Source organism: Marasmius oreades, chromosome 7 (assembly GCF_018924745.1).
Source record: "Marasmius oreades isolate 03SP1 chromosome 7, whole genome shotgun sequence".
NCBI classification, from domain to species: domain Eukaryota; kingdom Fungi; phylum Basidiomycota; class Agaricomycetes; order Agaricales; family Marasmiaceae; genus Marasmius; species Marasmius oreades.
In genome coordinates, this window is record NC_057329.1 from 2972918 (window position 1) to 2997895 (window position 24978).

General features: G+C 47.6%; 12 protein-coding genes across 12 annotated transcripts; 7 read left to right on the forward strand and 5 right to left on the reverse strand.

Moving 5' to 3' along the window:
- Positions 1–111: 111 nt before the first annotated feature.
- On the reverse strand, positions 112–4183 carry E1B28_011696 (uncharacterized protein). Its single transcript, XM_043156754.1, has 15 exons — positions 4135–4183; positions 3721–4062; positions 3504–3656; positions 3341–3439; positions 3107–3283; positions 2979–3053; positions 2711–2929; positions 1697–2645; positions 1152–1632; positions 1003–1088; positions 921–941; positions 809–864; positions 451–745; positions 312–400; positions 112–262 (listed from the first exon to the last, which is right to left on the reverse strand). Exons 2-15 carry the CDS (start codon positions 3871–3873, stop codon positions 215–217), a joined length of 2901 nt encoding a protein of 966 aa, XP_043006549.1. The 5' UTR covers positions 3874–4062; positions 4135–4183; the 3' UTR covers positions 112–214.
- A 1938-nt stretch (positions 4184–6121) lies between these two features.
- On the forward strand, positions 6122–8021 carry E1B28_011697 (uncharacterized protein; the record flags this gene model as incomplete). The annotated part of the gene is made up of 11 exons (XM_043156755.1): positions 6122–6211; positions 6268–6375; positions 6437–6565; positions 6635–6794; positions 6845–6931; positions 6996–7092; positions 7159–7285; positions 7347–7472; positions 7536–7716; positions 7778–7884; positions 7971–8021. The coding sequence occupies 11 exons, from the start codon at positions 6122–6124 to the stop codon at positions 8019–8021; spliced, it is 1263 nt and encodes a 420-aa protein (XP_043006550.1).
- Positions 8022–8053: 32 nt separating this feature from the next.
- On the forward strand, positions 8054–8341 carry E1B28_011698 (uncharacterized protein; the record flags this gene model as incomplete). Its single annotated transcript, XM_043156756.1, has 2 exons — positions 8054–8106; positions 8167–8341. The coding sequence occupies 2 exons, from the start codon at positions 8054–8056 to the stop codon at positions 8339–8341; spliced, it is 228 nt and encodes a 75-aa protein (XP_043006551.1).
- Positions 8342–8859: 518 nt separating this feature from the next.
- On the forward strand, positions 8860–9381 carry E1B28_011699 (uncharacterized protein; the record flags this gene model as incomplete). Its single annotated transcript, XM_043156757.1, has 1 exon — positions 8860–9381. The coding sequence occupies one exon, from the start codon at positions 8860–8862 to the stop codon at positions 9379–9381; it is 522 nt and encodes a 173-aa protein (XP_043006552.1).
- Positions 9382–9816: 435 nt separating this feature from the next.
- E1B28_011700 (uncharacterized protein) lies at positions 9817–10428 on the reverse strand (the record flags this gene model as incomplete). The annotated part of the gene is made up of 3 exons (XM_043156758.1): positions 9817–9907; positions 9964–10225; positions 10293–10428. 3 exons carry the CDS (start codon positions 10426–10428, stop codon positions 9817–9819), a joined length of 489 nt encoding a protein of 162 aa, XP_043006553.1.
- A 429-nt stretch (positions 10429–10857) lies between these two features.
- On the forward strand, positions 10858–12441 carry E1B28_011701 (uncharacterized protein; the record flags this gene model as incomplete). Its single annotated transcript, XM_043156759.1, has 10 exons — positions 10858–10899; positions 10961–10979; positions 11037–11247; positions 11306–11338; positions 11412–11433; positions 11501–11579; positions 11636–11785; positions 11851–11950; positions 12011–12137; positions 12199–12441. The coding sequence occupies 10 exons, from the start codon at positions 10858–10860 to the stop codon at positions 12439–12441; spliced, it is 1026 nt and encodes a 341-aa protein (XP_043006554.1).
- Positions 12442–13491: 1050 nt separating this feature from the next.
- On the forward strand, positions 13492–13830 carry E1B28_011702 (uncharacterized protein; the record flags this gene model as incomplete). The annotated part of the gene is made up of 1 exon (XM_043156760.1): positions 13492–13830. One exon carries the CDS (start codon positions 13492–13494, stop codon positions 13828–13830), a length of 339 nt encoding a protein of 112 aa, XP_043006555.1.
- A 336-nt stretch (positions 13831–14166) lies between these two features.
- E1B28_011703 (uncharacterized protein) lies at positions 14167–14499 on the forward strand (the record flags this gene model as incomplete). The annotated part of the gene is made up of 2 exons (XM_043156761.1): positions 14167–14304; positions 14365–14499. The coding sequence occupies 2 exons, from the start codon at positions 14167–14169 to the stop codon at positions 14497–14499; spliced, it is 273 nt and encodes a 90-aa protein (XP_043006556.1).
- Positions 14500–14893: 394 nt separating this feature from the next.
- Positions 14894–16475, forward strand: E1B28_011704 (uncharacterized protein; the record flags this gene model as incomplete). Its single annotated transcript, XM_043156762.1, has 10 exons — positions 14894–14935; positions 14996–15014; positions 15072–15282; positions 15343–15375; positions 15439–15460; positions 15528–15606; positions 15663–15815; positions 15880–15979; positions 16044–16170; positions 16233–16475. The coding sequence occupies 10 exons, from the start codon at positions 14894–14896 to the stop codon at positions 16473–16475; spliced, it is 1029 nt and encodes a 342-aa protein (XP_043006557.1).
- A 1418-nt stretch (positions 16476–17893) lies between these two features.
- E1B28_011705 (uncharacterized protein) lies at positions 17894–19459 on the reverse strand (the record flags this gene model as incomplete). The annotated part of the gene is made up of 3 exons (XM_043156763.1): positions 17894–18060; positions 18135–18970; positions 19023–19459. The coding sequence occupies 3 exons, from the start codon at positions 19457–19459 to the stop codon at positions 17894–17896; spliced, it is 1440 nt and encodes a 479-aa protein (XP_043006558.1).
- Positions 19460–19690: 231 nt separating this feature from the next.
- E1B28_011706 (uncharacterized protein) lies at positions 19691–20827 on the reverse strand (the record flags this gene model as incomplete). Its single annotated transcript, XM_043156764.1, has 1 exon — positions 19691–20827. The coding sequence occupies one exon, from the start codon at positions 20825–20827 to the stop codon at positions 19691–19693; it is 1137 nt and encodes a 378-aa protein (XP_043006559.1).
- Positions 20828–22705: 1878 nt separating this feature from the next.
- E1B28_011707 (uncharacterized protein) lies at positions 22706–24674 on the reverse strand (the record flags this gene model as incomplete). The annotated part of the gene is made up of 10 exons (XM_043156765.1): positions 22706–22785; positions 22840–22887; positions 22939–23301; positions 23347–23477; positions 23528–23895; positions 23948–24018; positions 24069–24127; positions 24180–24223; positions 24277–24459; positions 24516–24674. 10 exons carry the CDS (start codon positions 24672–24674, stop codon positions 22706–22708), a joined length of 1506 nt encoding a protein of 501 aa, XP_043006560.1.
- Between the last annotated feature and the right edge of the window lie 304 nt (positions 24675–24978).

The window sequence follows — 24978 nt, forward strand, 5'->3', positions numbered from 1 at the left end:
ACGGTCATTGAGAATTTTGAATATTGACAGTTGGGACAAACACCGCGGTCCATGTTCGTCTGGATTCCCTCAAGCTCAGTGTGGATCGCGTCACTCTCGGAGGTATAAGGAAAGCGAAGAATAATCCTATTTGGGACCGACGAGAGGTTTTCTGAGTTGGACATTTGGTTGTATGTATGGTAAAGAAAAACGACATGCATCGTGTTAGCTACGTCTAAACTGGTATTGTATCTTTCAATGTCCGTTCAAGAGCTTCGATATCCTGTAATTTGTGTCAGCTTCGAAAAAATCCTGAACTAACTTAAACCTACTGTGGCCGTTGTTGTGAACACATGAAGGGTGCGATTGCGTTCCAGTGGGCTGAAGTGCTTGTAAATTGACCTCATATGTCGAGAAACATCTACAAGACGTCAGACGACACAGAAGAGGTACAAAACCAGTCGGACATACAATTCACGAATTCTGAACTTTCGTTAGGACGATCTGCGTAGGACGGTATGTATTTCTTGATCGAAACACCTGATTTCAATTTTTGCTCCAGCAGGTCGCACTTGTTCAGGAAGAGAATGAATCGCCTGGCCGACACCAGCTTATTAGAGCAGATTGCGCGCCACAAGAGAATCGAGTCTTCCAAACGATTAATGGCGTGATCTTCTTCCAGAACCTCATCGAAAGCGGATATTGGGCAGAGGAAAATGATCGTATTGTATTCCCCTTCCATTAAGGCCTGGGCCAATACGGAACGCTGTCAAATGGGGAAAGTAAGGGGGACCATCCCAGATGTAATGAAAAGAAATTGATTCCATACCTGCCCTCGACTTCCTCCAATATTGGCTATCTGGAGAACAGATTCGCTGTTTATCGCTATATCAGATCGTCAAGACCGATGCCACTCATTCCTCATGGTATGGTTCACGTACTAAGTTTGATGTCCTGATATCCTATCAGGATAAAACATCGATCGATCTCAGACATCCTCAAAAAAGTGACGGCGCGACGCACCACTAGTCGGTAAATACGCGTAGGCGATATCCTCGTCAGTTGGGTAATAATCGGACGATGCGACGCGATCTAAATGCTCGAAATAACTGCAAGGAAGTCAAGGTAATGTCAACGGCAGCATTCTGAGTTAGATGATCTACAAGGCTTACAATTCTGTAGAACCAAGGTGCCGAATCGTTCGTCGTTTGAGAGCATTCTGAACACTCTCATCTGCCCACAAAGCTTTGACGCTGTCTTTGTTCGCAACAATAACGTTGAATGCGTTATCGATGATGTAACGTTCCACAGAAACATCACGGGGTCCTGGATGGGATACAGGAGTCGACACTCCGAGTCGGCTGAACCGGATATGGTTTGACCTGACATGTTTCTCGAGCGCGCGCCGAAGCGTAGAGACTGTGATCAGTCGGCGAAGGGGCTCCAGGGGTTCTATCAAAAAGCCATGACGAGAGGTGAAACCGGACGTCGTTAAACGATCTTCATCATAGTCCTCCTTTGACTGTACTTGAAGGTCTTTATAGATCAACTCAATGATGTCGAGTAACAGACTCATGATGTTGAGTTGTATAACCGTGTACCAGATACTCCTCTCCTTATCCCAAGTAGCGGAATCGTAGCGCGCCACCAAGTCTATAATGACGGGTGGAGTTGATGAGACTTGTCGTCCGATAGACTCAGAACGTTCATCACTCACTTTTCAAGACTGTGGTCTTACCTGGCAAAGTCAAGCATCGAAATAAGGAAGAGTTCAGTCCACCACTTAACTTACCGCTACCAGCCTGTCCCACCAATAACAGCCCTTTGACCCCTTTGCGCTCTTCGCGTGCTTTTTTCTTTTCTTTCTTGAGCTCTGCATCGATCGCATCGCTCACCCTCTTGGCTTCAGCTTCCCGCGCAACGCGTTCAGCGGCTTGTTTCGGAGTTTCGTGGGGAGGAGGTTTGAGGACATTTTCGAAAGGATCATCAAAAGACTTAGCGATCGCAACGGGCGTGGAATATCGCTGCCTTGATGCCGGTACGAGGTTCGTGAAGTAGTTATGAATGGATTTCGCTCCTGATCTGAGGCCCGGTCTCCTGTCTGGACTTGGAGTTACGAGGGCAATCTCAGGTGAAGAGGATTGCTCCAAATGTGAGGCGCCATTGTTCCGGGGAGGCGAGGAAGATGTGGTGCTGGGAACCAGCTTAGTCAAGTAAGAAGTGAAGGATTTGCTTCTTGCCCTTGACTCTAGTTTAGAATGAGCGTTATTTTGAGAGAAATTGCCATCCGTATAGCCGTCGGGAGAAGGGTCATCGTGAATAGACTGCGCATGTGGGGGATTGAAAGTAACCACACCTCCATAACTCGTCTGCTCTAGAGCAGGTAGCATAATCTGGATCGGTGTCTCAAGGTGAGAAGCAAGGGCCGAAGACGAATCAGCACCAAGAGATATATCCGTCTTCGTCAATCCTGTCAGGTAATGATGGACGTAAGTCGCTGTTGGTCGTTTCGGCCACTCTTGGTCCCAACATCCCTCGACCAACTCCCAGACATTATCAGGACACCATACTCCAGTCGGCCGTTCCGGTCTTGCACGATTGAGCAGTACTTGTGTAATCACAGCGACGTCAAGAAGGTCTGGAAACGGCGGCTTTCCTGTCATGATCTGATTCAGAGGAAAGGGTTCAAACAAAGTCAACAAGTGCCTTGGGTTTTGAGATTGGGGTTTACCTCAACGATCGTACATGCATAGGCGTAAATATCTCTAGGAGACCGGTCCTCATTTGAATCTCTCGTAGTGGATGGTTGGAACATTTCTAGCGCCATCCATCGCAGAGAACCTTTTATGCCCCCCGTGGAGGTTTCGACCATCGTTGTCCCATGTGCTTCCCTTGATAGACCAAAATCCGCCAATCGACAGTTACAGTCCTCATCGACGAGAATGTTAGCCTATGAAGAGGGTCAGGCGGTATGCTAAAGAGAGAAAATGATATAATACCCCTTTTATATCGCCATGTACAATCATCGGAGACCGGGAATGAAGATAATCTAAACCGGCTGCTATGTCTCGTATCTGCCTGACGGTAATCAGAAAACGCTTGGGCGCCAGATATGGACTAGACAAACCGATCGTAGCCTGTCATGATCAGGCCGCCTCTCCAAGAAAGTGATAATATCACTATTAACCATCCAAGGCGATACAAGACAAAAGTCGGTTTTGAACAATGTGGTGTTTACGCCGAGTAACTGAAGGACATTTGGATGGCTAAGCTGAGTCCATATCAGTGCTTCCCGATAAAAATCCTATGATGTGGACAATTCTGTTGGAAAATGTTTGAACCTTGGAAGAAGCAGACGCACCTCCACCATTTTCTTTCTTTTCTTTTCGTCAGGCTGCGTATGAACTCGAAGGACCTTCAAAGAGACCGAACGATTGTCTGCGACACCTTTATATATGTCCTGTCCACGAAGAATCATCCACATTTCAGATAAAGTTGCGTTATCTAAAGATGGACAAGCGTACAGCAAATCCACCACCCCCCAGCGGATAATCTCCATCCCTTCTGACATTGTCACAGAAGAACGAGGACGGGAAGATGCGGTACTTCTTCACGAGCGCATTTAGGCACTTTGTGCAACGTTTTCTGTACGATCCGTCTGTTGAAGACTGTATCTCCTAGCAAGTATACCAAGCAAGGATAAGAGCCACATTCGTACGAGATTAACGTGCTTTTACGCACCTCTTGCAGCCATCCAACAATAGTTGATGCTGTCCAATTCCCATTTATCTCCAACCCGTCCTGCAGAGCTTTGAGAGATGTAGAAGAGAATAGAAAAGAACGCAGATCGTCGACATTCCGGACAGTGGCCATTTCGCTAGTTTCTCGCTTCATTCCTGGCGCACTATCTTGTGACGTTGAAACCACGCTTGTAGCTGTGGAAGTGCATCCGGACTCTTTCCATCAACATCGCAATTGCCATGTTGGTGACAGTGTCGGCGGTGGCCTGCCCAACGACTGACGCCGACCGTCGTCGACGTCTACGTGGGAAGTGTTCGGCCCTCTGCTGTGTACTCCAATACACTTGATATACAGGCCATTATCGAAACCACGAATCAGACACAGCGTTCTGAATTTGTAACTAGATATACTTACGTCGACGTCTACAAGTAAAAATGACATGCAGTTCTGATGTATTTAGCGCTGGTGTTGGGTACGGAGCCTTGGAAATTTGCGGGCGCTTGTTCGGGCTTCCCGCGCCAGACGAAAATATCATTATTTATCCATCGTGCCACCTACAGATGACCCGGAATACTATGGGTTGAGCCGCCATAACTTTGTTGTTCTGCCATTCTGAAGTTTGAAGTTTGTTATCAATGACTGCGACACGCCCCCGTAAGGCACGCCAACTATCATACAAAACACCTACACACGACAACAATACCAACAGCTACACAACCAAGAGACCACGAGCCCACCTACAGTTTGGGCAGAGTAGAATATAAGGAGAAGGACTGGCAGCGCTCTGACGAGCGCGCCCGTGTGTCTTAGCACTAGACGGCTTGTAACACGTAAATCTGCAGAAAATAAAAAAAAATAAAAAAAAGTTTGAAGTTAAAGTTTGAATGGTTTCCTTTCGCGCGGCACGTGTGACCTGTTTTTCAAATCTTATCTATCTATCTTATCAACCTTCACAGCTTTGCTCTTTGCTCTTGACCATCACGCCCTCGAGGATTGTTCAGGTCGGTTCAATTTACGATCCAAACTGTATGGGTATCGGCGCAGAAGCGTTAGTATGCATTAAATTTTCTGGCGGTCAGAGACTGTCCTCTGAATTGATGTCTTTTACTAATTCTATATGCTGTAACATCGCAGCGTCGTGCAGTAACATCAAAGGCCATCGATCACGATCAAGAGTAGCAGAAGACACGGAAGAAAAAGAGTCCAGGTGCTCGAGCGCTCAACGGGTGCTATTCTAAGTGCCAGTCCTCCTCCTTCTCAGGCTCCACAGTCATTGCTAACGGCCAAGTTCGATAGCGTGTCGTGGAGCACATTGGCAGCCTTTGAGGTCTTCACCAACACTCGAGTAATCAAGATCCTTTGAAGACACAATGGTTTAATCAAGAAGCAAGATCTACGTGACATCTCGTGGCCGCTGCTCAAAACACAACATAACGGATTGCAGTGTTTGTAATGATTGTTCAGATTCAATTATGCCCGAGAAGGGACAAGACCAAGCCGATGCCTCTTATACTGGGAAACAGGTCCTCACGGGAGGTGATGCGGGGATCAGAAACGCCCCACGAACGACGCACGAACGTGACGCAATCTGTTATTACTCTCGAATTGACTGATTTCGGCACGGTGGTGGACAGGGTTTATGGTTGGTGGAAGAAAATTAACATCAGACTCAATTGCAGACCCTTTTCTGTGTCCGACCAACTTTGACTCCAGGAGTTTGCAGAGGAGCTCGAGAGTTCCATTGGTAATTTGACTTCTGTGAAATTTCACCTATCATCTAGCAGTGGTTATATGTCTTGAGCTCGGGGTCAGGACCACGGTTCAGTTGAGTTGTTCATCTTTCCATCATCCGACAGTGCTATCTGATTCGAACTTGTGGCCTCTCTTTTGGGTTTCCGTAGTCATCTCAAAGTCGAGTACGTTCTGTTTCTCGATGTTTGTATTTCCCCTGAAATCTCCTATCTATCTATCGTTCCGCTCTTTGTTTCGGTCAGCTTTGCAACGAGTATACTTTGTCATGTATAGACGCTGCTTTCCTAGTGAGTAGTATTTAGAAATTAGTACATCCCTCGAAACTAATTCCTGGGTTTGAAAACTTCCCGTATCTCGAGATTTCGTCGCGGAATCAGGATTCAAGGCCAGGCCAGATGTATAGTCGCCCCTGGAATATTATGGGTTGAGATAACTTCAAAATTATTTGTTTTATTGCGATTTTCGAGCGGTGCGCCCGGTCTGATTGTACGAATTTGGACATCAACGTCAATATACAGTATGTAAGCTCTGCACCGCCCGAGGGTAGATTGATTTGGGTTGATTCTCGAAAAAGACGTCCGAAATGAGCTTTGAAATTTGAATTCCGCCTTATTAGCTTGCCTGAAGGGACTCTCCCCACAACTGCAGCATGGACTTCAGTCCATATACTATCGGAATTACCGCTCTCGTCGCGTTTTTGGCGTACAAGTACGTCAATGCACGTATTCAACGGTCCAAGGTGAACAGTTTTTGCATGGTATAAACCCACAGATTTATATTTTCTTTTCTCCTCAGTTGGACGCAATTCCTACATCGGGCCCGAATGGGATATTCTCCTCCTATGTCACAGTGTGGCGCTACCTGCTCCATGCACGCACTTTGATTGAGGAAGGGTGTCAACAGGTGAAGGCCTCCATATCCAGCGAACGGTTTCAGATTTCCTAACATTGCCGCCCTCGTCCAGCACCCTGGAACAGCGTTCAAGATCCCGACACTCTTTGGCTGGAATGTTGTTTTGAATGGTCGGGACATGTTCGAAGAGCTGAAACGAGCCTCCGAGGGAGATCTCTCTATCCTTGAGATGTTTGAAGATGTTAGCCTTTGTGTTTCTTCTTTGGAGGAGTCGTTCCCGCGGGTTGCTAATCTCGTTCGCTCAAAACAGCTCGTTCACTTGAAGTACACAATGTCACCGGTCATTCACAGAAATCCGTACCATCTCGATGTCATTCGCACTACTCTCACTCGGAACATTGGTGCAAGGTTCGACGATGTCCGAGACGAGATTCAGGCTGCGTTCTCAGAGTATATTCCACCACAAGATGGTTAGTCCTCTTATTTTGTCGAACGGATCCAACTGATGCTCCTTCTCCAGATTGGGTGGAACCGTCGAACATCATCAAGACCATTCAGAACATCGTGGTTCGAACTTCCAACAGGTTTTTCGTTGGGCTACCGCTGTGTATGGGCTTTTTATCCACCCTTTTCCTTTCATGAGACCTAACGTTTTAATGGGTATATCGTAGGTCGCAATGAAGACTGGTGCGATTTGAACCTCAAATTCACAATCAACGTCATGGTTAACGGTAGTCTCATCGGCTTCTTTCCAAAATTCTTGCACCCGTAAGTTGTTCAACTTTTCCTTGCGTCGGTCGACTAATTCGCTGACCGAACTTTTCATCTTTACAGACTACTCGGTCGTATCATAACAAACAGAAAGTCCAGTTTACGACGTGCTGTGAGGCATCTTACACCAATTCTCAACGAGCGTTTTGCTATGGAACGAGAATATGGTCGAGATTGGCCTGATAAACCTGTGCGTTGTTGATTTCTGCTCTCCTTTCAGAGTCGGACGCAAGAGGCTCATCGCGACTCAGAACGACTTGATTTCTTGGCTGATCGACAGCTGCGCTCAAAACGGTGAAGACTGGCAAAAAGGGTCTTACGAAGACCTTACTTTACGAGTAATCGCCACGAATTTTGTCGCTATTCACACCACCTCTGTACGTTCCTTTAGCCTCCCGACCACTTTGAACTTATTTTTTCGCTCCCCCCTCTTTAAATAGCAAACCTTCACTCAGGCACTGTTTCATTTGGCCGCCAACCCACAAGTCGTTGAACCTCTTCGTGAAGAGATTAAGACTACGGTTGAGCGTGAGGGAGGATGGTCGAAGGTTGCTATGGTTCAAATGCGTCTCTTGGATAGTTTTATGAAAGAGTCACAGAGACGAGTTGGTGTGGGTGCAAGTAAGTGAGCCCATGCTGATCTCCCGAACTGTTTGCTTATCGATCAATCCACCTTACACAGTTGGCACCGCTCGCATAGCGCAAAAAGATTATCGGTTCACTAATGGCGTTGTAATACCCGCCGGAACAAAAGTAGGAGTGGCCACGTATCATTTCCACCACGATGAGGTGAGCTTTGAGTTCCAGTTTCGTGCCCGCAGTTTGTCCCGAAAATCCTTAGCCCTTTCTGACGATTGACTACCTTACAAAAACAGTCGAAATACCCGTCTCCTTTCGAATTTAAACCGACTCGCTCTGGGAGTTGAGAGAGAAAGAAGGAGAGGGTGTGAAACATCATATGGTCACACCGACCGCCGATTGGTTGACGTTTGGTGCAGGAAAACATACGTGGTGAGTTGTACCCGTTAATCGCATCTCTCCGACGCTATTGCTTACGGTCACTGATGACAGTCCCGGGCGTTTCTTCGCGGTCAACGAGATCAAAGCTTTACTTGCACATGTCATCATGACATACGACATAAAGCTCAAAGACTCTGAGGAATTCCCGAAAGAGATGGAGTTCGCGGCCTTCGTGAGTCCGAATCAGAGTGCTAAGGTGCTGTTCAGGAAGCGGAGGGCGGTATAATATAGATTGGGTGCCTGGGATCTGGGATCTGGTCAGTATTGTTTTCGGTATTTGAGTGCTGGCGAGTTGAACCTGAGTTGCCTAATTATAAAGTTGCGAGCGACTACTCATTGCCTTCATATCTGGGTTCGTTTGGTCTGCGTGTAACACGAACATTGGTAAAGAACAAAAATACATTGCACGGAAATTTCCGAAGTACACCTCTACATCTTAGTTTTCCATTGTTCATCAGACGTTTCAACTTGCACCACTCGAATAAGCCAAAAGCTGCAACCTCCCATCCTTTTGCCCATGTTTCATCCACTCAATCGTCGACAAAGCAAATCCGTAAAAATGGTGTCCCATCTATCTTGTCTCCACCCGGCAACTCAGTCTCGCTAAAATCAGGCTCCCTCTTCTTCCTAACCGTTTTTACAGGTCTGGCGACGGGCAGTCCCAGCGAACGTTCAACGGCACCCGTCAACATTAACGGCGGGGCAGCGCTAGCTACAGATCTCGATCGAATGATGACCGAAGCCATGCCCCACGGAACTGTGCTCGAGAGTCGTTTTGGTCATGGTGGTCCAACTCATCAAGTTCATCCAAATCCTCTTCTAGAATCTCCCCCTCATTCTCCATCTCTTTCTTCCATGATTTCTGTCAACCTTTTCTTAATTTTTACCTCGTCCGCCCCGCCAACACCATCGACTGCTTCGCGTCTGAGAGAATCTAGTATTGAATGTCTGGGTCGGGGTACAGAGATAGACAAAACAGTACGCACCATTTTCAGAGCTCATAACCACGACCCACAACACCTTCTCATCCGCAATGCTCAAGAAGTTCCACATTCGCCACTCGACTTTCCATCGAACTCAGGTTCGGTCCTAGAACCAATCCCTCTACTCATTCCCAGCTCCCCCCTCGCCTCTCTATCATACTCTCTCCGCATCTTTGGTGAACTATCGGATCCCGGATCCAACAACCTTCAAATCAAATCCCATCCTTTCAGCAACCAACCCTCTTCTCCGTTCCTCAGTCTTCCTCTGCGCTTCGTTCTCTAACCGCTGCCCATGATCCAACCGAACACTCCAAGAGGATTTCGTTTCCACCACCCCGTTGGGAAACTGACAGTACTCGGCAAGTGTACGGTGTTGAGAGGAAAGCTTATACCTTCCGTGCTCGCCAACCAACGACTCAAAGCTCCGTTCTTGAGAGTAACGGTGACATCGACTTGGTTAACGATGTAGTAGCTATGGGTGGTTTATCCGTAACGGCGCGGATAACACAGTTAGTGACAGGACCGACGATGGGAATGGGGAGGTTTAAGAGCACTCCGCCTACGGCACTTCCAAATTTGTCTAGTTTAGACGGTCCAGGTGAAGATTCAGCGCCTCGTGGGCGAAGAAGGTTTTCCATCGCTAGAGTTGTACAAATGCGCACGGAGAGACCTCTGGGGTGATATAGGTTTTGGTTCGCGGCTCGGAGGTAACGATCTGTTAGGGTTTTGGAGAGGACGTGTGCGGAAGGTCCAGTTTGGGAGGTGGAAGGTTGTAGAATGGTAGGTCCCTGAGATCATTGCCCAGTGATCTGGCTTAGGAATCGTTCAAAAACATGGAAAAACAGATATTGCGAATAGAACGTACACATAACCAATAGCTTTACCTGTGATATCTACAACGCGGAGAGGTGGAGATACAGCTATAGCGAGATTCAACCCGTCGATAAAGTTGACGTTGATAAAGTTGAGAAAGGGCACTTGAGGTATTCCTACGTCTGCGAGCAATTTGTTATAGCCCTTGACAAAAGGTGAATCCCATCTGGCACGACGACGGGTTTGGGGGTTTGGGAGAGGCAAAGCGGTAAGGTTAAAGAGGATGAAGGGAGCGGTCGCGCTTTGACTGAGGACTGGATTTCATTCGGGATGTACGATCGGATGAGTGTCCCTGCATCTCGAGTCAGTTCGATGGGCGACTCAGAGGGTCCACCTGGAGAACGCGACGAGCTTGTAGATTCGGTGGGTAGACGAGAAGACGAGAAGACGAGCCATGTTTCTCTTGAGCCTCGTATGGAGGTGGAGGTGGAAGATTCTCATCTGCTGAGAGAATCATTGCCGTGGTGAGACTGTCCTTCGTCGTCGTGAGTAACTTGAATTTATGAGTTTCATCTCACAGCTTCAATATGAAAATGGTGGCGGGTAACACGACGGTGCGCATTAAGTTTAAGTAACTGGGGAGTCGGGACAGCCAGTGGCACGTGTAGAAATTTTCAAAGTGACAGCATCGGACTCCGAATCCTTCCACTCAACTTCCACTTCCTTTCCTGATCCAAGCCGCTTTGTTTTTAGTATGAGTTTCGGCGAACCACTGATATTATTATTATTAGGACTCAACCCTTCTCTGATATGATGCCTTCGTTCATCTATCCATCATCTGGCAGTGGTGTGCGAGTTTCAGGATATTCTTGACTTCTGCATGTAGGGATGGTAGCTTTTATACCGGATTCATTGGCAAGACTCTTTGCCTCCCATAACTCGCCAAATGGCTCCTTCACCCTTGGTAACACCTTTTTTTGCTGGTTGGGTAGGTTCAATTTACGTTGCACCTCTACGGAAGAGCATCCCTTTACCTTTCTTCTTTTCAGACTCACATTCTACTCTATGGTATGCTCACTTACCCACTCGGTGTGTTTCTTCACCAATCGTTAATCATACTGGCAGGCGTCAATGCTGTTCTGTTTGTCGTGGGGATGTACCTCCTTCGACAACGGAAATCTCGCGAAGGCACCATGTTTCTAGTCGCATCATCCTCTTTACTATTCATCCTGGCGACTTTCTCTGCTATAGTCAACACATTGGTGGTGGTCGGGGGATACCTCAGTATACCACTACCTGGTGCTAGTCCTACTTCGATCAATCTCCAGGCATGCAGGTGGGATTCCTGTCAGACGGCTCTCTGAAGTTCAATCACTAACTGTGGTTCATGGCAGTATCATTGAATTCGTAATTACTCAACTTGTAGAGTACGGTTCGCCTTTTCTTCTGGCCGTACGGATTGTTCCTATTTACTAATCGTGGGACATTCCGCTTCCGAAGCTCCATTGCATTCATCATATTGGTCAGTTGATAGTTTCCGTTTTTCAATCTTTCAGTTATGCATATAACTGATAACATGTTGTGTGTAGGTCTATCGTTGCTTCCATATCTGGGGCCGTCGTTATCTCGTTGTTATTGCCCCAGGGTTTCTTTTCCTAGCAGCTACTGGTGAGCAGAAATCTATCCTGTGCTACTGTGAATTTCGCCGAACCCTTCTCCTGTAGCTCTTTACTACTACGAACTGCGCCAGTATCTTATTAAGCACCAGTTCGGAGGAGCACCTACGGCGGAATTCATGACAAAGACATTTCCATATATGATCACTGAACTCTTTCTGTCTCTGGTAGCCCATGCGTTGTCAACCTCTCTAATTGGTAAATCCCAACGCTGCCAGCTTGAACATTACTGAACAACAATCTCTGTCATTGACAACCTGTAGCTGGTCGGATATGGACCCTGAAAACACGCCTACAGGACCTCGGGAATGAGGGAATCGAAGGTAGTCTACCGCAGAAATATAACTCAATTATTGCTATAACGTCTGTCATTCCTCAAGTTCCCCTTTTGATTTTTCCTTGACGAATCCTCTTATCTTGCAGGTTGGAATCGGGAATGATCATTCCAACGTTTCTCATCGTCTTCACTGTTTTTGACGTCCTTAATACTAAGACTGGTGCCCACGGCGATGTTATCGTTGTTTGGGGGACCATGATGCCTCAGATTTCTGTATGGTTTCCTGCCATCATTTCGTCTCTAGCCTCCATATCTGACTTCCACACCTGCCTAGGCCCTCGCTCCTCTGATAATCATGATTCGTGTTGCATTGGGACTCACAGTGGAGCGTTACAACGTCGGAAATTCACCTCCTCTAAGTTCGATATTCTTCGGAGCTCGGACTAGTCAAGGTTGCGGATCGGTTCCGCATGTGTTAGATGTTCATCGAGACGTTTCAGTGTCAGTATCCGGCACCTCGCCATCGGACTTGGAAGATCTGGAACGAAACTCAGTTTCAAAAGGACAAGCAATATAAGTGGTCTCCCGACAGGGTCTGGCGTATTGAATTACTTAGTCTCAAGTGTGGCTAAGCGTGTAATTATTCAATCTTTACCTCTATATCTATGACCTCCTCAACCCCTTCTTTAATCTCGCGGTTCAGGGCTAGGACCCTGGTAGGAACCGTACCAGACTCGGTGCGGCGTGATGGCCTAAGCTCAAGACTCAGGAATCAAAAAAAGGGACCGCTAAGACGACGAGAATTCATCTACTCAACGAGATCCCGTGAGAACCTCACTCATGTGAGCTTTAAAAAAGTATCGCAAATGAGGGTTGAAACTCACTGATTCTTCCGAAAACGTCAAAGCCGCAGAGGACGGCTGCCCCAGTCAGTATTAAGGCAGCCGGACCAGCAACCTGCATCACATTCAAAATTGAGACGGAACTACGGAATGATAATCACAATTTTCCGCAAAGGGGAGATGGTGGAAAGGGAAGACTCGGGACGGTTAAAGGTTTCCTTTCGCGAAACCTCAGCAATTCTTCGGCACGTGTGGCGTAAAGCCGTTTTCAAATCATATCTTATCAACTTCCACAGCTTTACTCTTGACCATCATTACATACACCCTCCTCCGGGTCATTGACTCCCTCTGCATAGTGCGGATGCTGTCCAAATCAGCGACACATATAGCAGAACCTTGGGAGGAAGTCGCCTCGTTTGGATACATCGGACTTGAGAAGATCTGCCATCTGTGGGGCAGCCTTTTGTTCACGGCGGACTAATTTGTAATATCAAAGGCTGTGGATCACGATCAAGAGTAGCAGAAGAGATGCGGGTACGGAAGACAAGGAGTCTGGGTGCTATTCTAGCTGCCAGTGGTCTTCCTCCTCGAGATTAGAACATCCCACAAACAACGCATAAAATCAACACAATCTGTTGCTCTCGAGGTGGCCGACAGATCACATCGAATATCAGTCTGATTTCGGCACGGTCGTGGACGGGTTTTATAATTGGTCAGGAAGAGAATTGACACCAGGCACAATTACAGACCCTTATTGGTGTCCTGATCGACTTCGACGTCTGACGATGGATCTAGGGTTTTGCGGAGGAGCAAGAGTTTCACTGGTACTTGAGTTCTGTAAAGTTTTGGCACCTATCCATCCGGTAAAGGTTATATATTTTGAGTCGGGGGATCGGAACCGTTCAGTTGAAGGTTTGGGTCAGGTAAGGAAGGTCGTCATTAGCTGTTCATCTTATCACCCGACAGTGTTGTCTGATTCGAACTCCCCCCTCACCTCTCTATCATCCCTCCACATCCTTTGTGAACTATCAGATCCCGGGTTCCGACCCCAGATCGATTCCCATCCTTTTAGCAGCCAACGCTCCTCTCCGTTTTTCGGTCTTCCTCTGCGCTTCAATCTCTAACCGCCGCCCATGATCCAACCGAACTCCCCAAGAGGATATCGCTTCCACCACCCCCATTGGGAATCTGACAGGACTTGGCAAGTGAATGATGGTAAGCGGAAGGCTTATACCTTCCGTGCGTGCCAATTGACGACTCAAAGCTCCGTTCTTGAGCGTATTGGATGACATCGACATAGTTGATGGCGTAGTAGCCGTAGTAGCCCTGAGTGGTCTATCCACAACGGCACGGATAACACGATTGGTGAGAGGACCGACGATGGGAATGGGGAGGTTTAGAGCACCCCGCCCTAACCGATAGCTTTACCACGTGTGATATCTACAACGCGGGAGGTGATGATGCAGCTAGCGATTCAACCCGTCGATAAAGTTGAGAAAGGGCTCTTGAGGTATTCCTACATCTGCGAGCAATTCGTTGTCCCTTGGCAAAAAGTGAATCCCATCTGGCGCGACGACTGGGATGGGGAAGGCAAAGAGGTAAGGGTAAAGAGGTGAAGGGAGTGGCCGCGCTTCGACTGAGGACTGGATTTCAATCAGATGAGCAGATCTCGGGTCGGTTGGATGGGTGACTCAGAGGGTCCACCTGGAGAACGTAACGAGCTCGAAGGCGGTATTTCGGTGGGTAGACGAGAAGACGAGCTTCACACAGAGGTGGAGGAAGCTTTTCAGTAACTGACACGTGTGACGGCATCGGACTCCGAATCACGGACAGCAAAGTAACCTGTTCCACTTTCTGCGACTATCATCTTGCAAATTCGGCACTCGTAAAACTGTATTCCAGGATGGGGCAACATCAGAAAGGTGCTTGCAAGGGTCCAGACTACCTGCTATCCCCAGGATGATGTTTCAGTCACTCGCAAATGGTAAGTAGTATACGAGCGTTTGCACTGACTCATTCCATCTCGCCGCCTACAGTCTCATTATCATCATAATTCCGATGTCTTCTTTCATCTATCCATCGTCTGGCGGTGTTGTGCGAGTTTCGGGATATTCTTGACTACTGCATGTAGGGATGCTTTTATAACAGATTGGTTGGCAAGACTCTTTACCTTCCATAACTCGCCAAATGGCTCCTTCACCCTTGGTCACACTTTTTTTTGTTGGTTGGGTATGTTCAATTTACGTTGCACCGAGCGGAAGAGCATCCCTTTACCTTTCTTCTTTTCAGACCCACATTCTACTCTATGGTACGCTCACTTACCCATGCAATGTGTTTCTTCGCCAATCGTCAATCATACTGGCAGGCGTCAATGCTGTTCTGTTCATCGTGGGGATGTACCTCCTTCGACAACGGAAAGCTCGGGAAGGCACCATGTTCCTAGTTGTATCCTCCTCTGTACTATTCGCCCTGGCGACGGTCTCTGCTATAATCAGCACATCACTGGTGGTCGGGGAATACCTCAGTATACCTTTGCCTGGTACTAGTCCTACTTCGATCAATCTCCAGGCATGCAGGTGGGGTTCCTGTCAGATGGCTCTTTGAAGGCTTGATCACTAACTATAATTCATTGGCAGTATCATCGAATTCGTACTTTTTGGTCTTATCGAGTATGTTTGCCTTTCTTCTTCTGGCCATACGAATTGTTCATATTTAGGGACATTCCACTTCAGCTTGACTGCATTCATCATATTGGTCGGTTAATAATTTCCGTTCTTCAATACTTCAGCTAAGCATACAACTGATAACATGTTATGTATAGGTCTATCGTTCTTTCCATATTTGGGACCGTCGTTATCTCGTTATTGTTGTCCCAGTGCTTCTTTTCCTAGGAGCAAGCGGTGAGCAGAAATCCATCCTATGTTACTGTGAACTTCGCCGAACCCTTCCCCTGTAGCTCTTTACTACTACGAACTGCACCAGTATCTTATTACGCAGCAGTTCGTAACAGCCGGTTCCCCGGCGGGGCTCATTACAACGACATTTGTATATACGACCACTGAACTCTCTGTGGATACGGTATCCCATGCATTGTTAACCTATCTAATTGGTAAATCCCAACGCCGTCAACTTGAACATTACTGAACCACATCTCTACCGTTGACAACCTGTAGCTCGTCGGATATGGACTCTGAAAACATGCCTACAGGACCTCGGGCATGAGGGAATTGCAGGTACTCTACCGCAGAAATACAACTCAATCATCGCTATAACGTCAGTCATTCCTCGAGTTTCCCTTTTGATTTTTCCTTGACAAATCCTCTTATGGGCCTGGCAGGTTGGAATCGGGAATGATCATTCCAACGTTTACGATTATCTTCACTGTTTTCAATGTCATTAATGCCAAGACTGGTGCCCACGGCGATGTTACTGCTATTTTGTCGACCATTATGCCTCAGATCTATGTATGGTTTCCTGTCATCATCTTGTCTCTAGCCTTGGATATCTGACTTCCACACCTGCCTAGGCCCTTGCCCCTCTGATAATCATGATGCGTGTTACATTAGGACTCACAGTGGAGCGTTACAACGCCGGCAACCCAACTGTCCTAAGTTCATTATCCTTCGGAGCACGGACTAGTCAAGGTCGCGGATCGCTTCTGCCTGCGTTAAATGTTCATGGAGATGGCTCAGTGCCAGTATCTGGCACCTCGCCATCGGACTTGCAAGATCTGGAACAAAACTCAGTTTCTAAAGGACAAGCAATATAAGTGGTCTCCCGGCAGGGACTGGCGTATTTAAGTAGTCTCAAGTGTGAGGCTAAGTGTGTAATTATTCAATCTTTACCTCTACATCTATGGCCTCCTCAACTCCTTTAATCTCACGATTCAGGGCTAGGACCCTGGTAGGAATCGTACCAGCTCGGTGCGGCGTGACGGCCTAAGTTTAAGACTCAGGAATCAAAAAATGGGACCGCTAAGACGACGAGAATTCATCTACTCAACGAGATCTCGTGAGAACCACACTCTTGAAAAAGTATCGCAAATAAGATTGAAACTCTCTGATTCTTCCGAAAACATCAAAGCCGCAGAGGACGGCCCAAGTCAGCATTAACCGGACCAATCAGCGACCTACATCACATTCAAAATTGAGAGGGAACTACGGAATGAGCATTACAATTTTCCACTTAGATTCTTAGCAGCAAAGGGGAGATGGAGATTGGATGGAGATGGTGGGAAGGGAAGACTTGGAACGGTTTCCGATTTCGCGAACCCTCAGTGGCAAATCTTTTCTTATCAACTTCCACAGCTTTACTCTTGACCATCATTACCTCGAGAATTGTCCGGGTCATTGACCCCTCTGCACAGTGCGGATGCTGTCTAAATCAGCGACACATATAGCAGATCCTTGGGAGGAAGGCGCCTTGTTTGAATACATCGGACTTGAGAAGATCTGCCGTCTATGGGGCAGCCTTTCGTTTACGGCCGCGACTAATTTTATATGCTGTAACGTCGCAGCTTCGTGCAGTAGCATCAAAGGCTGTGGATCACTATCAAGAGAAGAGAAGCATGCCAGTGGGTCCTCCTCCTCCCCAGGGTCTACAGTCATGGCGATTTTACAATTGCTAACGGCCGAATTCGATAACATGTCTCGTCGAGCGCAGTCGAGGTCTCCACGAAAGTTCGAGTGGCTAAGATCTTTGAAGACACGATGGTTCGATCAAGAATCAAGATCTACACGATAGCCCGTGGCGGCCGCTCGATATCATACTAGTACAGCATAACGGATTGCAGGAAGTATTAGTCTGATTTCGGCATGGTGGTGGACGGGGTTTGAAGATCTGATCGACTTCGACATCTGACGATGGATCCAGAATCTTGCGGAGGAACGAGAGCTTCACCGGTACATGGTGTTTTGTAAAGTTTTGGCACCTATCACCCGGCAGAGGTTATGTGGTTTGAGCTGGGGGGTCAGGACCGTTCAGTTGAGGGAATGGGCCAGGTAAGGAAGGTCGTCGTTAACTCTTCATCTTTCCATGATCTGATTTGAACTTTGCTCTTTGGGTCTCCGTACTCATCTCATCGTTCGACCCCACTAGAGTCTAAGTGTGTTATATTTATTAGATTGAGGTAGTCTGTGGGTGCTGCTGCAGAACGGCGATCGAATGATACTGACCGAAGCCACGGAACTATGTTCGAGGATCTTTTTGATCATGGTCTTCAAACTGACCAAGTTCATCCAAATTCTCTTCTAGAATCTCCCTTTCATTCTCCATCTCTTTCTTCCATGATTTCTCGTCAACCCGTTCTTCATTTTCCTTCTCGTCCGCTTTACTAATATCATCGATTGCTTTGTCTGATAACGAGTCCATAAGAAGTTGATATTGATTATCTGGATTGGGACACAGAGATAGACGAAACAGTACGCACCATTTTCAGAGCTCATAACCACGACCCACAACACCTTTTCATCCGCCCAATGTTCAAGAAGTTCTGAATTCGCCACTCGACTTTCCATCGGACTCAGGTCCGGTCCTAGAACCAGAGACAACAACCCACCACTCCTCCCTCCACCCGTTCTCGACTCCCCCCTCGCCTCTCTATCATACTCCCTCCACATCCTTTGTGTACTATCAGATCCCGGATTCAACGACCCCAGATCGATTCCCATCCTTTCAGCAGCCAACGCTCTTCTCCGTTTTTCGGTCTTCCTCTGCGCTTCATTCTCTAACCGCTGCCCATGATCCAACCGAACACCCCAAGAGGATATCGCTTCCACCACCCCCGTTGGGAACCTGACAGGACTCGGCAGGTGAACGAGGGTAACCGGAAGGCTTATACCTTCCGTGCGTGCCAATCGACGACTCAAAGCTCCGTTCTTGAGCGTATCAAATGACATCGACATGGTTGACGGTGTAGTAGCCGTGGGTGGTTTATCCGCAACGGCACGGATAACACGATTGGTGAGAGGACCGACGATAGGAATGGGGACCTTTAAGAGCACCCCGCCAACGGCTCTTCCGAATTTGTCTAGTTTAGACGGTCCAGGTGAAGATTCAACGCCTCGTGGGCGAAGTAGGAAGTTTTCCATCGCTAGAGTTGTACAAATGCGCACGGAGAGACCTTTGGGATGGAATAAGGTTTGGTTCGCGGCTCGAAGGTAACGATCTGTTAGGGTTTTGGAGAGGACGTGTGCGGAAGGTCCAGTTTTGGAAGCGGAGCGTTGTAGAATGGTAGGTCCTGAGATCATTGCCCAGTGATATGGCCTAGGAAATCGTTCAAAACATAGCAAAAACTGATATTGCAAATAGAACGTACACATAACCAATAGCTTTGCCTGTGATATCTACAACGCGAAGAGGTGGAGATGCAGCTATAGCGAGATTTAACCCGTCGATAAAGTTGAGAAAGGGTTGTTGAGGTATTCCTAAGTCTGCGAGCCATTCGTTGTAGCCCCTGGCAAAAGGTGAATCCCATCTGGCGCGGCGACTGATTTGGGGGAGGCAAAGCGGTAAGGGTAAAGAGGATGAAGGGAGTGGTCGCGCTTCGACTGCGGAATGGATTTCTTTCGGCAAGTACGATCGGATGAGTATCCCTGCATCTCGAGTCAGTTCGATGGGTGACTCAGAGGGTTCACCTGCTGAACGCGACGAGCTCGAAGGTGGCATTTCGGTGGGTAGACGAGAAGACGAGCCATGGTTCTCATGAGCCTCGTACGGAGGTGGAGGAGGAAGCTTTTCATCTGGGAGAATCATTGCCGTGGTGGGACTGTCCGTCGTCGTGAGCAACTTGAATTTATGAGAGTCATCTCACAGCTTCAATTTGAAAATGGGGCGGTGGAACAAGGTAAAAAGAACAGTGCGCAGTAGTTGTTTCATATTGTACTCGCGGACCATCAGTCCCGTCGGACAACCCCGACGGGTAAAAACACAAAAGGGTATCTTAGCATCCAACGATTCCAACTCCCCATCGCTCCACTACTCCTTCTACATAGGCCTTCTCCTCACAACGTCTACGGATACCGCACACCTCGTATCTTCCAACTCCGAGTCTACACACGACCTCACCATCCCCTCCAATACCTCACCCTCCAACTGAAAATCATCAATCTCCAAACGCAATCTTCTCATAGAAGGTGAAGGTAACGCGCCCAAACCCTGTTTCAAACTGACACCCCGGAGAAAGAGGCTATCGCGGTCAGTGGCGCCGGGGCAGAACAACGAAACACCGAGTTCCTCCAAGTGCCTCATAGCCAACGACACTAATATACTCTGGACATCCACATCTCCCTCCGACCCGTCTGTGTTATCATCCAGGGACAGCGACAACAACGCATTTCCATCAACTGCCACGCTTATCCTCTTCACCCGACTCTCACTCCGCTGAATCAACTCCATCCAAGCTTTCGGACACGCCCATTCCTCCAATTCTAAAGTCTCCAGCATCGGAAGGTCTAATGTGTCAAGAAGCGTACCCAACGCAACGGATACCGATCCACGACAAGCTCCAGCTCCGAATTCAAGTTTCTTCAGCGAAGGCAAACAAACGCGCGGTCGAGGGAGAAGTGTACTCGTGGAATCCGACTGCTCGAGTCCGGTGACATGCAACACTTCCAAGCCTTTGCACCCAGAAAGAAACTCCATAAGAGATTCGTCTACGATGAATCGTGTAGCAAGTCGGGTGAGGTTTGTCCATGATGACTCGGGGGAAGATGGGGGGAGAAGGTTCGGGAGAACGGATTTCGAACTTTCCACTGTTTGATCGTCTATCCACATGACATGACGAACACTCGGATAACTGGCAATAGCTTGCCAAAACTTCTTGCTATCTTCAACCGTGGTGAAGCTCTTACTCTCGCAAACATCTACTCGTTCTAACACTGGTGCTGCCGTAGGTGATGGAGGAAGGTGTAAAAGTGGGGAGTCGGACTGGATGGGGAAATTTGAGAAGGAGAAAAAGACTGTTTTCCAGCGGTGAAGATGTTTGACCACAGTTCGAAGGATTTTGTTTGTCGCAGAGATGGTGGCTTCCCATTCTTCGGGTTCTGAATCTAGATCCTCGATCATTTCCAAAGATAACGTCAACGGACAGTTCTTGGATCTCTTAAGCCACTCCCGGACCATACGAACATGTCGGCGCGTCGGGTTGGAGAGCGTGATGGTTGACCATAGGGTAGGAGTGCTTAACGAGACCGCCTGCCAATGTTTGCAGACGCGGATGAAGGTGAGGACTGGAGGTAGTAGGGCCGCATCTGGGGATTCTTCATCGGATTGTTGGAAATAGGCGAAGATCTCCGTTAATAGTTCGACGGGAAGGGTGTTTATGGAGGCTGGCTGAGTGTGGTACCCGGTCAACGGAAGATTTTGGTTGGAATTCGTGGGGATGCACTGTTTGACGTCGTCAGTCCACCTTCACGTCAATTGATTCAGTGGATAGAAATACCTGCTGTCCAGTCCCCTCTCGTTTCACATCACCCTCCACGACAACTTGCTCACTCGAGGCCATGTTCAACAGGGGTCTAGGTTGGTGTTAATGAGTCTTTGAACATCATTGGTTCTTGTGTATATTAGGTAGAGCACTTACGTATCTCGCTGACAATCGACTGACTTGGTTGAAGTGGAAGGTATTGAGATACTTCTTCGATTCTGGTGCCCACCAGGAGCCACTGGGTTAGGGATGATTGGTATGTTTCTTCCTGGGTGCAAGAGGAGGTTCATATGAGTTTGAGCAAACAAGGTCGTTCACTTAATCCCAGTCGAAAAATACAAAGACACGAACCGAATAGAAATTACAAACAGCTGACTATATTTGGTGTACAAAGAAAAGGCCATACATGGAAGTTGGTCGTTGTAGCCGTTGTTCTCGAGCATCTTTCGACCTTCCAGCTTGTAATTTATGCTCGTATCCGTCAAAGTTCAAAAAAAAAAGAATGGAGCCTTGTTCGAACATTCGCTTTCATGATAACTGTTCCACGATACGTGGGTTCTGGGTATGTCTAAGTCAAAGACGGCTTTTGGGAGCGGTTCGAGGCGAAGAGATTTCCGAATCGAGGACATGGTGCCGATCGAGGCGACGGTGGACGCTTAGCGGTGGATTCAACGGTCAAACAAGCGTTGTTGCCTTTGCCAGCGGCGACGCGACCTCCCTCGACCTCCGTCATTTTCGACATCTTCCTTCAAGCTTCACTCATATTGGGCTACTTGTGTTCACCAGCTTTTCAATAATATTTTTCCGAAAATCTAATAGCTATGGCATTCAAAACGACGCCAAGAAACTCTGGATTCTGTCCTGGCTGGCCGATCCCTTTTCTCGCCAGTCTCTATCAGCTTACTCTCTATGCACGATGGCTGCTCATATTTCATTCGACTCGAAATATTATGCGCTGATACTCCAATTGTGGTCATGATCGCTACGAAGTGAAATAGATCGTATTCTCAAAATTCCCCAACGATTTCGCTGGTTACGCGACTCTCTGGATAAGAGCATCAGTCGAATGGTACGTATCTCTTCAGCTTGTTCTATTTTCTCACTGGTGATCAGCGTAGATGCGGTTAACGATAACACCACCCCTCCCCAACCCCATCGTCTCAATACCTCCTCCCCACACGCGCCTAGCCATTACATGCATTACATTCCATCCCTGGCGCAAGTTGCATGCCCAAAGCGCACCTAAACGACTATGACGGCTCAAAATCCCCATCTGCACCAAGCATGAGGCACTGATATTGTTCAAGGCGAACCATAAAATTCGTCACGCTCTGGCGCTAACAGTCGTCGTTGGGGCAGTTTCCGCAAAAAAGCTTTTGGAACTGTTAACGGTTCACTTGGAGGTATCTACTTGCCTCGTCGTTTTTCGTTCCCTCAATTGGTCGGCTCTTGGGTGGTCTCGGTGCGTAATTGATCTACTGTAGTGAATACTTATTCGGAGCCCCAAGGTCCAAGCTTATGTAGAGTCGCGTCCGAAAAACATGACATACAAACCTATCACATTTCGAAGAGAATCAAATCCCACATAACAGACTTCTAACCCCTCGGATGAAAGGGGTAAATAATGAACGCAGTAGTGAACGCTTCGTGCCCGCTTGGAAAAAGAAACTATTAGGTCCACGAGGAGGAAACCGAGGGAAGTGCTCACTTTTTCGAGTCGCCACGGATTGTGCTCCCTTGGCGGTGTTTGTGGGTCCTGGAAACGGGTATGGGACGTATACATAACAATATGTGAATCGAAATTTACCTTTGCCATGTCCGATAGGAACGACTTTGAATATAGGATATGAAAGAGACTCTGTGAAATCCGTAGTTCTGGAATCAAATCCCCTCATGGTTTGGTAATCACGAATGGCTTTGTAGATCTTGGTAGGCCAGGATATTTGGATGGGGATCACTTTCAGGGATAGCTTGAGGGGAAGGCCAAGGTACTTGCATGTGTCCCGCGAGAGCGGCGTTTGGCCGGCTGGATCGAACGACCAATGATAGACGGGATTTGACAAAGGACGGATGACGAAATAAATGGGTGTATGTAGTAATTGGCGTCGTTGCCGTTTGCGTTTGGATCTCTGAAGTGTGCCTGTGAGCTCGAGACAAGGGTAGACCAACTCTGCTGGCGTTAGCCTGAGATTGGCGGTGTTCAAAAAACACTCACTGTAGGCGGAAAGGTCCTCGTCTATCGAGATGCCGAGAGCGTGAAAGACACTCAACGCTTGTGAGAGCCAAGTGACTCGTTCGTTGATAGAGCCTACTTGTATCTTGGGCCGATCGTCTCTGAGACGGAACCTGAAAATAGATCAGTCAATGAAGGTCAATTCGACGGAAAGTCTGACTACCTTTTTATTCCATCCGGCATCTCTTGCATTTTATCAAGACAACCTTCCCAACTATCCCACTGTACATTCTCGGTGAACGCAACCATCGAATCTGTCAAACCGGAGATGATGTGGGTGTGACTAATTGGGATATCGTCAAGTGTTTCAAAATGATTACAACTAAGCGTATAAAGAAGACCCCGAACATCTTGCTTACTAGCGAAATATCGGATGACGACTTCTTCGTTGAGGAATTCCACATCGGAAGGAACTATGAGATGGAAGTCTCGATCCTGCCAATCAGGACATCTAGGTCCAATTGGTCCACGACAGAATCTTCCGTTGATTGGGTCCATCCACAGCTCGTTTCTTCCACATCCCAAGTTGAACTATATCATCGATTGGTCGACAGTAACTACCAGTGCTATATTGTCCACTCACTCTCAGTAAATGGATGTAGAACATCCCCACCCATCCCATTCGAGCTTCCATATGTGCAACCGGTACGAGTTCTGAAAGTACATCGTCAACGAAAGTTCAGAATCTGCGATTGAACATATACCTCCGCAGAATATCAACGAAGGAACCGACGACTTGTTGTAACCAAAGAGTGCAACATCCCTAACAAACATTTCAGTCCCTCATAACATAGCCATCAAAATACAAAGCATACCCAAGCCAATCCTTAGAACATCGTAAAAAATCGCGCCGCCATTGCTGTCGAATCCAATCATGAATTTACCAGGGGCAGACAAATCTTCACTGCCTACCTTCATCGCATTTCGCCCGCGATACGTCTTCACGGTAAACGTCTTCTGTCCGAAGGATCCAGTGACGTTGATTTCTGCATGATAAACAGCTGCCTCCGTGTCGTCTTTCCCATTTGAACACAGCTGCCAAGAGTAACCGGCATCCTTACTCTTGTATATATCGCCCCGTTTGATTTCGGTGAACTGCAAACATCTCATTTAGAGTCCCAATGGACAGGTAAAGTTGCCCATCTGCGCACCTCGGAAAGTTCTGGTAGGTCATTGTCACTCTTCTTTTTCTTGCCTCCTGTCTGAACGATGGTTTGATGGACTGTGTAGTCGTTATACTGGTCCCTACCAATGGTCGAGAAGTTTGCTTTGCCGATCTTGACTTTAGATGCACCGCTAAAAATCTCCATCCTGTGACTGCTTGTATCTGCCATTGGCAGACGATGATAGGGAAACGGAAGTAGACTTGGGGGTATGGGGGTGTGTGATGAATGGTGAAGAAAGAGAGGGACGGATGGTGGTGGCCGTTGAATAAGGATGAGGTCCAGTAAAAGCAGTAGATGAGCGCTGCACTGCACAGCATGGAGGAGATATCGTGGAGCTCAACTCGATATCACGCTTCCTACTTGATCACATTCTTGTCCGCCTGAGCTGCCTGTGTTCGCCTGTGTTCAATGTCTAGAATACGCACCCTCTGAATTGAGATTCTGGAAG